The sequence below is a fragment of the Strix aluco genome, chromosome 6 (genome assembly GCF_031877795.1).
Source record: "Strix aluco isolate bStrAlu1 chromosome 6, bStrAlu1.hap1, whole genome shotgun sequence".
Lineage (NCBI taxonomy): Eukaryota > Metazoa > Chordata > Aves > Strigiformes > Strigidae > Strix > Strix aluco.
The window spans coordinates 27,010,040-27,027,042 of record NC_133936.1 but is presented as its reverse complement, the minus strand read 5'-3'; the positions used below and the strand labels follow the sequence as shown (position 1 = coordinate 27,027,042).

At 38.0% G+C, this 17,003-nt stretch overlaps 1 protein-coding gene across 6 annotated transcripts in view; it reads left to right on the top strand.

Annotated features, from left to right (window-relative positions):
* The window catches only part of ZNF385B (zinc finger protein 385B), a 172,804-nt gene that overhangs the window by 142,075 nt on the left and 13,726 nt on the right, over window positions 1-17,003 (top strand). For all 6 annotated transcript variants that reach the window (XM_074829263.1, XM_074829264.1, XM_074829261.1 and 3 more), the window contains one exon: window positions 3,831-3,993. In XM_074829263.1, coding sequence (XP_074685364.1) covers window positions 3,831-3,993 — 163 coding nt within the window. The remainder of the gene's footprint in view (window positions 1-3,830; window positions 3,994-17,003) is intronic.

Below are 17,003 nucleotides of genomic sequence, written 5' to 3'. Positions count from 1 at the left end.
TTATATTAAAACTGGTAAAATATATTTCTTTTATACATTTGACTTTTAAACCTTGTGTGTACAGAATTTCCTTTGGATTATCAGAGCAAATGAAAATAAATGTTCAGCTTCATGTCTTAACTAAAAATGCAAATTTTGTATGTCATGGCTTATTTCAAAGATATGGTTAGTATTTCAGTGATGTATGTTACAGAGCTTGTAACCTGTATTGTATTGCTGTATTTGTGCCAGAAACAAGTTTAAAATGGGACTTGGAGCAAATATGTTTGCCTTTAATGTGGTACTTGTGCAAATATTTTATAAAACTAGCATTAGTAATGAGCAGGACATTAATAATCAGAATAATTGGTACCAGTAATAATCAGAATTTGTGTTCCAATTTCAGATTCCCATAGCCATTCTTTTTTCTTTTGTTTACTATGTCTCCAGAAAACTCCCAATGCTTTTTGTAACATGGTTCCACAGAACACAGTTCCATGTTGATACTGCGTTTCACTCACCAAAAGGCAGCAGCATCAATTTATCCCATAATGGATAATAAGCAAACTCTGAACTTCAGGTGTATCTGAAAGGGTTAGAAAATAGTGCTTATGTGGCTAGGAAACATTGCTTCAGCATCTCAAGGAATGCTCCTCTAACTTCATGATTGGAAAGAGTATCTGTGTTTCCATTCAGAACAGAGATGAGTTGAAAGAGCCTAAAAACCAAAAGTTTAACAAAATACAGACACTGGAAGTGGAAACTAGACAAATTCAGTGTAGAAATAAATGCAATGTAGTTAACTGACAAAGTGAGGCACTGAAACAATTTACCAAAGGTAGATTTTTCCATCCCTAGCTACTTCAAAATTAAGGCTGGACAATTTTTTTCCCCAAAGGAATATGGACCAGTTCAAACAATTTTAGAAAAGGCTGGTGTTTTCAGAAGCTCTGCTTTAGATGGTCGTAGCAATACTTTCTGGCCTTATAATGCACAACTATGAATTTCATAATAAAAAGATTACAATAATTACAAAACTTAAATCAAAAGTGAGTCCATTCACCATGTTTCCATGAGACTTTGCTTGTGTTTATGGAAATCTTAATTTTAATTCTGCCTGGGCTTGTTTGTTCTCAACAGGTCTCATGTACACTATATGAGGATTGAATGAAAGGAATCAAAGACTGTAGTAGGTTATTACTGATATTGCAGGCATTATTATTGCAAATATCAGCAGAAAGGCTTATTATCAAGGAATTGACTTACTAAGTCTTTCTCTTGAGTGCACTTATGTCTCTTATGTTATAGCTTTGGCCTCAGGCAGCATATGATCCTATCAACAGCACACATATGCGCAGACCATAGAGTTCATATATTTAAAGGGACATCATCAACTTGAGAATGTTTGAGTGGAAAATCTTGTACTTGCTGTTATTTAAAGTTAAAAGTTTTGGAATGGAAAGGGTATACATACACCTCATTTTTTAGCTTCACTTTTTGTACACTGTAATGTGTGAATAGTTTATTTAATTTTGTTGATGGCAAACACTCCTTCTAGTGCATCATGTAGCAACAGCAAAGCTTAAGAGAAATACACAAACCCAGCAACGGTAGAGAGAGACAGGGTGAGACTCCTGTGCCTGTGTAAGGCCCATCAACATAACAGAGTGCAAACAGATTTGTGCTCCTCTACCCATATTCAGAACTGAAGAGGTCCAACCTGGAAGTTGACAAGTGTCCCTTTAAGTAGTGCACATAGTAGTAGTGGTATAGCTGTTTAGTGGTTTCTTTATAATCCTTAAATTGTGTTTGTACACGTATTAATATTTCAGAGGTTCTATCAAAAAGTAGTTTAATAGCAATTGATGAGTAGACTTTTTACTGTTTTTATAATAAAGTTTTTTTAAAAAAATCTCAATTTCAAAGGAATTCAAAGTAAAACGTATCTAGTAGCCTTTCTTACTAAATGTGTGCTTACTGAAATCTATAAAAGAAAAGATGCAGCCACAACATGTCACATACACTATCCTTTCAAGGTAGAAAACACTGTGTTTCACAGGGTGTATAATCACTTTAAGAAGCCTTGGTGTGTATGAACTTCACTCCCCTATTTTAGCAGCAGTTCTCCATCAGTTTGAATGATGCATGTAATTTTTGTGAGGACTCCAATACACTGTCTATTCTCTTGTCTGATTCAGCTGTTTCTTCTCTTCACTTACGCTCTGCCATATGATAAAAATGTTATTACATGCTGTCCCAAGGTGACTGTATTGTAATGCCTATTTCTGCTGATCTTAAAACAATTTTCCTTGTTATGGCAGCACTCCTTATGGAATTCAAATGTCTTAGATGTTATAGTTGCTTTTTATAAAAAGCATGTGACTTGTTTCACGGCTCGCTTCATTTAACACAGTGAACTAAATAAAATAGTCCTAATCGATTGAAGAGAGAGAATGTGTTTTTGCATGGACATGGTAGAAGTTTACTTGCACTGATGTTTTTATATGCCAGGTGTCAAGGTGTCATCTGGTTACATGAAGCATGCTTCCTCTGAGTGTTTTAGTTTGAAATAAACTACAATATTAACTTTTTTAGTTAATATGTAACCTTCAATAGAGGCACCTAGTAGTATGTCTGAAATATTTTTTTTAAATTATGTTTAGAAATACTAATAGTGCAAAGCTATTGCTGAATAGTATGCTGTTATGAAAATAGACTGCGTTTTGTGTAAAATTATGTTTCTTACCCATTTTTGGTAAATTAATTTCTTAAGAAGTCAAGAAAAACTTTTACATTTTTTAGCTGAAATTTCCAAGATTTGTGGTTTGTATTAAACATGTAGTTCCTTAGTTTTGCACCTAACAAAGTGGCCTGATTAGTCAAGGCAGCTTGCAGAGTCAGGAACAATAATGGGGACTCAAAATTATTGAAAAAATGGGCACTTATTTATGTGTCTAGCTTCTTCAAAAATGGGCACTTATTTATGTGTCTAGCAACTTCAGAAACACTGACCTAGTTTCTGAGGGTAGTTTTAAGACAAAGGTGAAGTAAACATTACATCTTGGTACATATTTCTACTGTTTTGTTTGGGCAGACCAAGAACAGTACTTTATATATAAAGCCCTTTAGCCAAAAAAAACCCAAAAACCCCAAGAAACCACCAAAAACTCCTCTCCTTCCTGTCTTTCAGGTTCCAGTTTTCTTAGTCTTAGTTCAAGGCAATTTATAAAACAATCAAGACTGAGAAGTATTTAGTTTTCTGTGGTTTACTTGGGTCTACTGAAGTTTATAGCTATGGTGTTTATTCATTTTAACCCTTCTTGGCTTGATCTGATAGTGAAGTCATAATGTCATTAATGCCTGTTTCAATTGCTGTTAGTGTAATGATGAAAATACTTTATGACTTTTGTACTAGATCAAACAGAAGGAAAAATGGATTATTTAATCATGTTACAGCATGGTACATCTTTCTAACTACAAGCAATAAAGACTAGGGAACAGTCCATGAAAATTGAGTAGCATCTTTCTCAATTGGGTGTGTTTACATTTGTATAGCATTTTAAATCTTTAAGCACCATGGAAGTAAAGAATTACATTAGGAGTGACAGAGTTTTATGTAATCTTGAAGCCTCGTTTTCTGAGTTACTGAAAACATGTGCCATTCATTAAAATCCTATCATTTGCATATATTAGAATTTACATTTAGGAAAACTGTTAGTACAAACCTACTAAAATTTTCTAGGTGGAATAATATGGTGCCTACTATTGAAAGTGTCACTTTTCTGCCTTGTCATCCATTGTGTTATATAGAAGTACAGAAAAAAGTGAGCCTGATTTGTTCTCCTTTGTAGAGCCAGGCCGAGGCCCACTACAAAGGAAGTAAACATGCCAAGAAGGTCAAAGCACTAGAGGCAACGAAAAATAAACCCAAAGTTGGTTCTTCCAAGGACAGCGCAAAGGCTAACACAAGCTGCTCCACCACGCCAGTCACAGCCAACATCTCTGACAAATCAGGTCAATGAAAACTTTTTGTTCTATACATTCTTTATTTTCTCCTTTTTTTGGTGTTTGTACGAGAGAATCTGGTTGCATGACAGTGATCCATGAATTGTGTTTTCTAAACTATTTACTGTGCTCTCTTGGTTTTGGTATTATCAAAGTGCTTTTTCACATCTGTGAAACATCTGGTGTCCCTGAATGCTAAAGTCAATTTTTTTTTAAACTTGTGAATTTACTCTTATAAAGTATGGATGTTGTTCATATAACAATAATAATGGATGGATGTGGGTAGAGGGACAAGTCTGAGATGTATTTAGCTGAAGCACATGAAACCTTTGTAAGATTTTTTTTTTTTTTTCTTTTCTTAGTAGGATAGTATTGCTAAAACAGGAAAACGTACCTACAGAAATGTAGTGAAGCCTCATGGCACGGATATTTTCTGACTTCCACAGCTCATTAGTGCTTCAACATCACTTTTTTTTTTTTTCCATATTGGTAATCTGAGGAAGATCAGTAACACTAATTGCAGTGGAGTTGCTTGAGTCTCTTTCTGCTCTGTCAGTGTTGTGTTACTGAATGAAACAGGAGAATTTCCTGAACTCACTGGCAGTGAAATGCTGTACTTGTTATCCAGGAGAAAGCACCTGCTGTGGGTTACCCAACTATTGGTCTAATAGACTGCTTCCGATAAATTTGCTTCTGCCTTGGTAACCATTTATTATTATCTTCACCAGAGCTGAAATTGATTCAGATGCTGTAAGGTGAATGACACGTTTTCTCACACACACACACACACAAAATTAATTCTATATCAGTAGCTATTTGTCATCCTCATCTCTTTACAGCAGCACCAAAACTGTCTTTGTCTGGTCCTTAGCAATGATGATGCATCCCAAATTTTGGGTTGCTTCACCTAGCAAATCACATTTTAGGTTTGAGAGAGATAACATGAATCCAAATAGCATTTTTAGGTAAATCACAGAATCATTCAGGTTGGAAAAGACCCTTGGGATCATCGAATCCAACCATCAGCCCTACTCTACAAAGTTCTCCCCTACACCATATCCCCCAACATCTCATCCAAATGACCTTAAACACATCCAGGGATGGTGACTCCACCACCTCCCTGGGCAGCCTATTCCACTGTCTGACCACTCTTTCTGTGAAAAATTTTTTCCTAATGTCCAGTCTGAACCTCCCCTGTTGCAGTTTAAAGCCATTCCCTCTTGTTCTGTCACTCATTACCTGTGAGAAGAGACCAGCACCAACCTCTCTACAATGTCCTTTCAGGTAGTTGTAGAGAGTGATGAGGTCTCCCTTCAGCCTTCTCTTCCTCAAACTGAACAGTCCCAGCTCCTTCAGTCTCTCCTCATAGGATTTGTTCTCCAGGCCCTTCACCAGCTTTGTTGCCCTCCTCTGCACTCGTTCCAGCACCTCAATATCTCTCTCGTATTGAGGTGCCCAAAACTGGACACAATACTCAACAAGCCACGTTAACTATAAACCAGCAGCAAACGACTGTTGATCTAAATAGAATGTGGACTATTGAATGGAAAGAAATTTAAAATATTTGATAAATATTTCACTCTCTGAAATACCAGAAGCAGCTTTGGTTAAAACAGCTTACTGCTCCAGTAAGAACTGTAAGAATTCAGACAACTGTTTAAGATACCAGTTAAAACTTTAGAGGATTTAACATGTTAAGAATGCAATCTGTGATAATGTAATTGTATAATGCCCTCCCCTGCCTATGCCAAAGACTGAGGGCCAAATAACAAAAGGTTCAGCATCTTTTACAGATTCCATCACCTTTTCCATAAGTCTGGATCTGTCTTGTGGTTTTTTGCCAGACTATGAGATGTGTCCCTGACTTAATTTTATTCTTTTCTGTGAAATGTACCTAAAATCATTCACACCTCTACATTCAGTTTTTGATAAAATAATTTAACCAATGACAAGGGAAACCTGCTTGTGATATTTTTATATTGCCCTGTTTTGACAGTGTGGTGTTTTATGCTATTAATTACTCCTCACAAATTAGACAGATTACCATCTGTGTCTGTTGGATTACACCACTGCAAGTGTTTCTACAGTACAAATAAATCACAGTGGTGATTTAGTTAAACACTTTCTTCCCGTTAGGAGAACAGTGGGATTCTCTGTGGAGGGGAGGCTCCTCAGAGCCTGTTACTGCTCTGCAGGAGATTGTGAATGGGATGTTTGGGAGGACAAAAACCTGAACCTGGAATGGCAAATTCTCTGTATACGCAGGGAATGCTGGTTGCGGAGGTGGGGAAGGGCTTGGAGACTGGAGGTTTTACCAGCCTATAGACATGAGACCAAACATAATTTTTCCTAATTCAGTTATGCTTTCCCTTACAGAGGTGATAGTTCATCTGTTCTTTAATATATGTTTAGCTCTTTAACATAATGCTTACTGCAACTAGAGCAATCACTATGTTGCTTCTGGGAATCAGTGGCAGGTTTTTTTTTTTGCTTTGGAGCAAATTAACTGATACCATTTTTTCTGAATATTTTAACACAGCTTTCATCATCTGAGAAATGGATTATTGCTATGTATTAACTGTGTAGGTATATTTTAGTTTTCCTTAAAAGATTTCTAATACTAAGATTTTCAGTTCACATGTGTATTTATGGTCTTGGTTTTTTTATCCTGATTTCCAGAGGAAATGAGCCTTAAGGTCACATCATCTGTCTTTATCTCTGTTATTCTCTGGCCCTGTCTTCACAATTTTGACTGTATTGCCTAGTGTAAAAAAAAAAAAAATATCATCGAGATGAAGAGGTTTTAATGAAGCTCCTATAAATTTGATGAAAATTGGCACCTGGGTAGAAGGGAAGCATTAAGGTCCATCCTGAGAGATGCTACCATGTGAGCGCTGTTTTGCTTGGCCTGCTGACTGGCCAGGCACTATGTTGGTCTTCAGGACAGGGGATTTGAGAGTGTGTTTGAGTGGTGTAGGTCTGAAAAAATTGCATTAGAAGGACATAAGGTAGGGGCTACATGGAATCAAGGAAGAGAATTAAATTCCACTGTTTGTGGAGCTGTTCAACATTGGAGAATTTCCTAAGTTCCTGAGAAATGTTCATCAAGAAATAAGTAATTCCTGGTGTCCTTTTCTTGAGTATGGAAGAGAAGAATGAGAAGCTAAACAGAGAAGACAGTTTTAAGTTCTTGTGTTCCTTTGTTACCTGCTGTACTTTAACTGGTATTAGTGCAGAATGGGTAGGGAGTATTGTAGTAAACTGATAAGCTGAATTTATTATTCTTTTATGTAGCTCTGCTAATAAAAGGACAAAACAGACATGACTAGCAGCCTTTTAGATGTGCTGTCATTTTGAATGATCTGGAGCTCTCCAGACTGACCAGTTGCTATATATTGAACTAAAATGTCAAGTTAAGTTTGCTACAGAGCCATGTCCTCTATGGGTCAGACGTGGCTTGAGATCCAAAACACTTACTTGTCAGAAGTCACTATTGTAGTAGTAACAGGAAAAATTATTTCACTGTTAGCTCAGCTTGTGTGATGAATCTATCAAAGGCAAAACCTAAATTCATCCAGTCCTTATTTTTCAAAACTTATGATGCAGTGGTCTCTCTACAGCTGTTCCTTTCAACTTTAGAAGTGTGACTACTGGTAGAGCTACAAAAGTTACATTAATCTAAGTTTTTTTGGGAAGTTTCCAGAAGAACGTATGCTCCTGCAGACAGAAGTGACCTAAGACAAAAAAGGGTGACTCTGAAACTCGGTCTAAGCATGACAATGCCCAAGTTGTGAGAGAGTGGTCTTCGCTGCTGACGTTAATAATACATTATGACTCAGAAATTACTTTTGTAAATTGATCGTTGGCAAACATGTAATGATAAAGCCCTAGTACCGTAATGCTGAGTTGGCTACAACCTTAGGTAAGTGGATATTGATGGGTTGGATAGCACAAATTTTGCATCCTAACACGATTAGACTAGTATGTGATCTTATTTTCTAAGTGCACAACTCCTCACCATTTAGAAAATACTTGTTTATTGGTACTTGTAAGTTCCTGTTCACTATTTCTGCAGACAGGAGGAAAATGCCACAGATGATGTATGATAAGGTGATTGTTCCCCTACCTCTTGTTGGGTCATGTCAGCTTGTCCTGATGGGTATTTGCAGATTGGAAGTGTCCAGAGGAGACCCTTTCATAACCTGTCTGCCACACAGTTTCTCTAAGCACCCAGGAAAAGTCTAGTAATGGCTATAGAACAGTTTCATACACTAGAAAATCACTACTGTGACACTGCAAGTTTTTTTGTAGCTGCTTTGAGACATGGTTACAGGACAGCAGTATTAACAGCACTGGGAGATGCTCTTTCATGTGGAGCTGTGGTGAGTTGACTCTGGCTGGATGTCAGATGCCCACTAAAGCTGCTCTATCACTCCCCCTCCTCAGCTAGGCAGGGGAGAGAAAAATAGAATGAAAGGCTCGTGGGTCAAGAGATCACTCACTAGTTACCATCGTGGGCAAAAAAGACTCAACTTGGAGAAAAGTTAATTTACTATCAATCAAATCAGAGTAGGATAACAAGGAATAAAACCAAATCTTAAAACACCTTCCCCCCACTCCTCCCTTCTTCCTGAGCTCAACTTCACTCCTGATTTCTCTACCTCCTCCCTGCCAGTGGCGCAGGGGGACGAGGAACGGGGGTTGTGGTCAGGTCATCACACATTGTTTCTGCCGCTCCTTCCTCCTCAGGGGGAGGACTCCTCACACCCTTCCCCTGCTCCAGTGTGGGGTCCCTCCCACAGGAGACAGTCCTCCACAAGCCGCTCCAACGTGAGTCCTTCCCACAGGCTGCAGTTCTTCACAAACTGCTCCAGCGTGGGTCCCTCCCACAGGGTGCAGCCCTTCAGGAACAGGCTGCTCCAGGGTGGGTCCCCTGGGTGGTCACAAGTCCTGCCAGCAAACCTGCTCCAGCGTGGGATCCTCTCTCCATGGGTCCACAGGTCCTGCCAGGAGCCTGCTCCAGTGTGGGCTTCCCACAGGGTCACAGCCTCCTTGGGGCACCCACCTGCTCTGGCATGGGGTCCTCCAGGGGCTGCAGGTGGGTCTCTGCTCCACCGTTAACCTCCATGGGTGCAGGGCACAGCTGCCTCACCATGGGCTGCACCACAGGCTGCAGGGGAATCTCTGCTCTGGCACCTGGAGCACCTCCTCACCCTTCTTCACTGACCTTGGTGTCTGCAGAGTTGTTTCTCTCACATATTCTCACTCCTCTCTCCAGCTGCAATTGCTGTTGCTCAGCTTTTTTGTCCCCCTCTTGTTAAATACGTTATCCCAGAGGCGCTACCACTGTTGCTGATGGGCTTTGCCTTGGCCAGTGGCGGGTTCATCTTGGAGCCAGCTGGCGTTGGCTCCATCAGACACAGGGGAAGCTTCTGACAGCTTCTCATAGAAGCCACCACTGTAGCCCCCCTGCTACCAAAACCTTGCCACGCAAACCCAATACAGGGGCAAAGATTCCCTTCCCTCCCTGTGGAAGCTCAGGATTTTCAGGATAACTTTGCAAAGCATATGTGTATGGCATATATGTATGGCATTGCTTTAGAAAAGGGCAGGAGTAGCAACCAGTACATAACACAGTTTAGAATATTTAGAGTGTGTTTTAAATATAGCTCTGAGAATGCAATAGAAGACAGTGTCTGTGATCCAAGGTTAGCACAGTCTAGATGCTTACAGTGATGAGTCCTTTAGGAATGCATATGATAATAACTGGATTAAAATGTCACTGCTTACTTATCAAGTAAAGAGGAATTCTTTGATCATACTTCAAAATCAAAATAAATAGTTCAAAATTAAGCAGACAGATGATGTGGTATTACCTTCTTTGCATTTTGCTTTGATATAAAAATCAGGAAGTAAATGCAACTGTTTTAAACTACTCAAAATAGTCAAAACCAGGTTTCTGATCGTAAAAGTAAGGTCATTTTTTTTCTGTCTTTGATCCATTCAGTATATGCTCTATTTCCTTTGTGCCAGTGAGAGCTGTTTATGAAATGATAGGTATGGGCATTTCAAGTTCAGTCCTTATTCAAATAAGAGCAGAAGGCTCTGCTACTTGGGGCTTAGGTACAGATAAACCTTTTGCATGCTCTATGAAAAATCCTTTTGTTCAGCTGGTACAGGAATAGGCAACACTACGCACCTAAGTAGGCCAAATGCTAGACCCTGTTTCAAATCCTGACCCCTCTTACTACTACTTTGTTCAGTAGCCATGTCTCAGGACAGCTCAACAAGCAATTCACAGGGTCATGGTGATGATACTCCAGTGTATGAGCAGTCCTGTGCGGATCTGCTGTGTACAGTGAGGACGGTAGGAAAGGCATGTGGCTGGGAAGTTGTTTGCCAGCTTCTTGACCCTAAGTGGGCCCTGTAAGACTTATTCCAGTCATTCCAGCTGTGTAACTAAAACCAGCTGGAGGTTGTTCTGAGGAACGTTGTTGTGCTAGAATGTGGTACAGTGTCTGACACCGAATGGGCTAGCTCACATTTTGAAAACAGCCTAGACATGTTGATGGACCTAATAAATGCCACTTGATGTCATGTAGACATATAGTAATTAGTTGGTTCATTAGACGGGACTGGCAACTCCAAGCTTTATCAGACTTTGACCCTGAGGACTCTGTGGGTTTTAGTTCATTGAGGGCTTTCTATGGGTACTTTGACAACAAAACTGAGTTTTTTTTTCCTTTTACTCCTGAAGTGGAGTGTGTTGAATCACATTTACTCAGGAAGATTACAATGGGTTGGATTTCTCCAGTGTCCCAATTACCAGTGCTGTTTATTCATCAACTACCAATGAGGTGTAACGTCCCAAGGGAGGGCTCAGTTCCTATTTCACAAGTCCACCATCAGGACACTCCCTTAGTCATGTTGCTTTCGTTGCTTATTTTAAAAATCTTTCTGCCAGTACTTAAATTCTAAGCTTTTCCATATGCATCCCCGTACTTGAAGTAATCCTAAAAATGGTACCAGTTCTCTTAACAAAATCCCTTTTCACCTTAACATTTATTTTCATTTATCACCTTGTTTTCCACTCATGTTAAATGAATGGCTTGTTTACATAGCTCCAATAAACTTTTTTTCAGATAATCCTTCAGAAATAGCTAGAAGATAGAGACATGCAGCCTCCACAGCTGAACTGTGGTATAACTGTTCTGAGGAATTCTAGGTTATTTGTCATACAGATACCATTATAAGAACCTCTAAGTTCAGAGTGTTTCTAGGGCATTTGTTCTTCAATCTTTTATTTCTTTGTTATGTACTGAAGTCATCTAGGCATCAAAATATGTTGTGACAAAGTTGAATATTGAGGGTGGGGCAGAGAGAGGGAGAGGCTCTAGGAAAGGAACATGACAAGGATGTGTTCGGCTTGCTGTCCCCCAATGTCAGTGAGCCATATTTAGAGATTCTGTCTGTCTTATGCCCCTCAAAGATGCTTGTCGTTATGTCTAGCCTCCATCAAAAGCTACTCATGAGCCTCATCAGTTCTTCACATTTATGCTTACATAAAGAATTCTGCTGAAGTTATATGCTATAAAATAATCATACATCTGTGTTTATGTGTATTCAGATAGTGCCTGCTAAGCACAGGCATATTTCTGTTAGATAAAGGCATTAGTTTATGATCTACTGAGTAGTACATTCAATGAGATTAAGCCAGCAAGGAGAGTCATTTCAAGGACATCTTTTCATTAAACCCTCTGAGGATGGTAAGTTTTGTTCTCTTTTCATTCAGTGTTTTACAGTCATCTGAAGATCACTCTATACTGCTACCTGTTGAAACTCTGTCCCCAAAACAGAGATAAAGGCACAGTATAGAATTTACTGCTTGACCACAGTGCTTTTATAGATAATAATATAAAATAGAATTAATAAATCTCATAAATTTATCAATACACTGCTGCAAGTACCATGCATGTATTTCCATGAACATTATATTATTGATATGTATTGATATGTAAAATACACTGTCAGTGGCACATTAAACATCTATTGGATTCGGTAGTAAATAGCCTCTGGGCATTTTCTGGTGGGTTATTTCAGCAGCTGTTTCAGAAAGTTGCTGTTTGGTTTATGATCATAGGATGATAGATTATCCAAAAGGATAATTAGCAAATCAAAGTCTGTTAACAGGAAATCATTATAATAGGTTGGATCTTTAAACACTTTCTTCCCTGTCACTGTTACTATTCATGCTTTTCAAAAGTGGATATTCAAGCCTCATCTTTCCACGTGTGTCTTACAACCTGAATGGAAGAGCAGTCATTCTGCATGTTTTGGTGTTGATAAACTCCTGAGAGCTCCTGGAAGTCTTCAGGAGTTTCTTCAGTCTGTCTATGATAATGCTAACTAGCATATATCAAATTCTGCACCTCTACTGAAAACTGATTATAGGTGCCATTAACTGAAAAATAAGCTCTGCAGCTGACACAATTACATTGATGAGCTGTTGCAATTCCTGTTCAAATTGAAAAAGGTCAATCTTTTCTTTCTTCAGTTATATCAATCAGAAATACAAGCAAGCAGGATTTTGTTTTGAAGAAATGGTAAGCTTTTTCTCCTGCAGTAATTTAAGCAGAAGCTCTGCATCAAAAATATATTGTAAGATGAAATAAGACTCTGTTTGGGTGCTCTGCTCTGTGCCTGGGCATTCATGTGTCCTGTATCATTAAAACAGTATACCGCTATTGCTTTTACTTATTCTAGTTGTAAAAACTGGAATTTCCTTGCATGTTTTTTCATTAGCATCCTTAAAATTATACAAAGTTTTTCTTTGAGGAGAGGTAAAGATAGGCATTGGGCCAAGCAAGAATGACTCTACTAATGTTGCTGGACAGTGGGAGCAGAGCCAGGGATGCTCTCAGCTACTGGGGTTTTTTTTAGCTAGATGCATGTGATCATTTAAATAATCCATTTATATACATTGAATCTTTCAGCAACCCTGTTATATTGTGAAATAGGGCATCTATTTTTCTTGTTTGTTCTGCTAATGATGTGCCCATTGGATATCCAAAGATTTTTTGGAATAGGATGATAATGGCATGACAATAAGATGAATATGAAATAACAAAACTTACTAGCAAATATATGTATGTATATTTCCATAGAGGTCATAATACCAGAGAAGTGGCACTACCAGAACTATTATGTATCACATCTTTCTTTGCTCATCATTGTCTTTACAACATACTATTACAACAGTTCTTGAGTCTTCAGGTAAGGAAATGGAGAAGGGGAGAAAATGAGACAAAAACCAAGTAGCTGGCAAAAAAGAGAGTTGAGACTGAGATACCTCCAGTGTCACTCATCTGCTTTACAGTTTTCTATTAGGAAGAAAGATGATCCAGAAGTATCCTAAAAAATGAGGGTTATGTAATGAGATTTTATAAAATTGCAAATGAGAGAAATAAAATCTCCCCTTCTGTCACCTTAAGATAGTTATGATTTTGATGACGAACGACAGTATTATTTGCCGAAGAAAAAATTAATTTGTGAAGCAAGCTCTAGGTTTGTTTTTAGATGACTAATAAATTCAAATCAGTGGAAGTTCTCTATTTACGTAGGACTGAAATTAGCCCTTTAAATCCATTAGAATGGAAAACTCCCAAAAAAGACAGCTGCTGGTTTTGTTGTTTTTTTAATAAGCCTGGGAGGAGTAGCTTTATCTGTACCTAATACTTTCACAAAGCTTATGAACGAGATATATTGCTAAAGAAGTAAGGCTATTCTTTTGATGCCAGACATCTAGTTTTCTCACATAATCAGAGAATAAATGACATAATACTGATGATTACTCATACAATTGGTAGGTGAATGGAATTTGTCTGTGTCCAGTTGTGCCAAAGTTAAAGGTTGTGTCAAGTCTAAAATTTTAGTTAAATTTCCTCCTTTTCTCTCAGCGAATTTAGTCTCCAAATGTAAAAGAACAGGTCAGGCACAGTGCTGTTGCTTCAGGATGCTTTGGATTTGCCCCTAAATGAGATAAATGTCCTAATTTTTTTTAACCTTTTTTTCTGGAAAAAGTGTACTTATGATTGGGGAATACAGTCTTGCTGGTGGCTGTTTTCAGTATTTCTCAGCAACTGAGTAAAGGAAAAGACCTCTGAGAGTACAAGCTGGTCTAGTGGTAACTTCCACACAATCAATAATGTAGCTTGATTTGGGGTTTTTTTGGTAAATGTTATTTTTACTCATACTTATCTTCGTTTTTGCAACATAAATGCAAGCAGCATTTAGAACACAAGGAAAAATGCGTGTTGCTAGGGGATGGCAGGCAATTGTGAGACCAGGAAGTTGTGAGTTGGTTTTGTTACAGAATTGTTCAGAGATGCTGAATCAAAACCAAAAGCAACAATATCCATCACTAGCACATCAGACGTTTAAATAGGTCTTTTGAAAAATCTTCCTTTATCATCCTTCCACCTTAACTCTACAGCTGCTGCGTTATTGACTTGGTACGAGAAATATGCTGCGTTTCCTATAGTATAAAGAAGTAGTAGTATGCTACATTTCTTATAGTATATAGTATTGTATACATACAACCAATAGGTTACATATTATTTCCTTATTGTTTTCAAGGAGAGTGAAAATATTTTGGTGTCTGTTAGACAAGTTATATTTGAAATGCAATTTACTGGTCAAATCTTGAGGGCAGTCCTCAGGCAAACATGCCACAGAAATCAGTGAGAGTGCACAATTATAGATGTCATTTAACTGAAATGAAGGTGTTTCAAAGTTAACTTCAGTGGCAGTTCCGCTTGGGCAAGTACTGTGTAAGTAGTTCAGACACAGGCCCGCAAGAATGTACTTGCATGCAGATTGTCAGTTGTTCTTGATTCGTTTATTTAGACACCCATACATTTTGTATTGAGTTCCAAAGCACTTTAGCGGCTGTGGGTAGAGTTTTAAGATTATTTTTTTTTTTTTTCACAAACGGCAAGTGAAATGTGTTTCTAGTAATATATTTCAGATTCATAGATGAAGGAGGCAGTGTTATTTTTATAGTTGAGGAGATGAACCAAGACATTTTTAAGCAGAAGCGAAGGATGTCTGGGCAGAATACAGTATGTTGTAATCTTTGAATGTTATTTTTCTAAGCATTCCTACATTATTAAAATGTTAAAAAGACAGTGCAGTACTATAGAAAGTTTGTGTTCCAGAACCTCTAAAATAAATGTGGCAGAGTCTGTAATGGGAGTATAAAATATGTACAAAATAATAGATGTCTGGTGTCAGAAAAAGGTAAGTTTAACCAGCAAAAATATTTATTTTCACCGAAATGAGTCACATTTTGTAATAACAGAACTTATATTATATTTCAAACTTTGCCCAAACCATATTATAGTTTTCTAACTCTTAAATTTTTCCATTCCAGCCAATACAGACTGTCATAGATCAGAAAAGATGAAAGGTTAAGGTAGATTTAAAGTAAATTTGCCTAGACATACAGCAACAGGACCCAGGCAGACCAAGCTGTTGGGATAGTCTCACTTTATGGGTACTTGTTAAATTAACATCCACCCTTGCTAGCCATGTGTTGTTATGTGTCTGCTGGTCAGATCCATATTGTTTGCAACTGTTGGCAGCATAGTGCTACCGATCTTGCTGAGTTTTATGAACAAACATCTAGTGAAAGTTTTCCCAACCTTCTATAAACAGGAGTGTGATGTGTCACTGAGAAATTAGATATCAGCAGTGTACCCTAGGAAATTGCTCAGTATTTGTGTTTGTAGATGACCTGATCTTCTCCAGAACTAAGGCACTGCATTTACCATAGTTACCTGTTCACCATATTCAGTCTAAAAATTGTAAAAGGGGGGTGTGTGAATTGTAAAAATCTCTTTTCAAGGAAAAGAGAAGTCCAATATAACCTGCATTCTGTAAAATAGCAGAACTGAGGACAAGCAGGTGAAATGGAGACACAACACAAGCTGCCTCAGGTGAGTCTTGGAAGTTACTTTGCTTGCTCCAGACATAGTCCGTACACTCCTGCATTTTGGCTAACAGTGCAGAATCAACCCTTCTTCTTGTTCCTCTTCTTTTGCATGGAGAAATTGTGTTGTGTTGAAACATTAAATAAGAGATTTTTGAAATATGAATGCCCCCCCCCCCCCCTTTTCTTCCCTCCCCAGTGACTGCACCCAGATTTTTCTTTATCTTGATTAGTAAACCAGATCTAAAACACCAGCCAACCAACCAAAACGAATTCCCCCAGAATCCCCGACTATACAAGGAACTGACTAAAAATCATAGGTGTTATAGTGGGATCATCTCAGACACCCAAGTAATTGGAGCAGCAGGCACTCTGTTCAGGAAGGTGTACAAATAGGTACAGAAATAGATTTTGCAGGGCAAGATTTTACAGTTGCAGAACTGTGTGTACTTCTGAATATTTTCTAATTCTCATCAGTCTGCTTTCATAAAAATTAAACCCATCCAGAATTTCAAAAGCAAACCTTTATAACATTACATCTTTAGTCTGATCAGTTGCAAATAATTTTTTACTCTGAAAAAATGGCAGGTTCTTTTGTAAGAAAATTCCCTGGAGTCTTTGGTATGCCAAATGAGAAATAAAATATCTAAGAAATTAATTATCAACATCACTGTTGTACTATAGCCAAACAAGCTATACTTCTGAAATGAAAAAGATACTTTGGCTCAGCCTGTTGGAGAGTAGTGATGCAGTTAATCAAATAATCAGTCTAGCTACAGAGTTCACTCAATATTGCAGAGCCATCCAGACATTTCCTGATGTATCTTCAGTATCTCGAGAAAAAATGTTGTAGCTTATTTCAGTGCACATTTGTGTTTGAGATTAAAAGCTCTGTATTTATAGTTTCCGTTTGTTTCTCATTTTTGTATAGAAACAAAATTGGTTTTCTTTAGCATGTGTCAAACAGATTTATTTCATGTAACAACTTTTCATTATATAAAACCTATCCATTTTTCAGACGGGCCTGAAG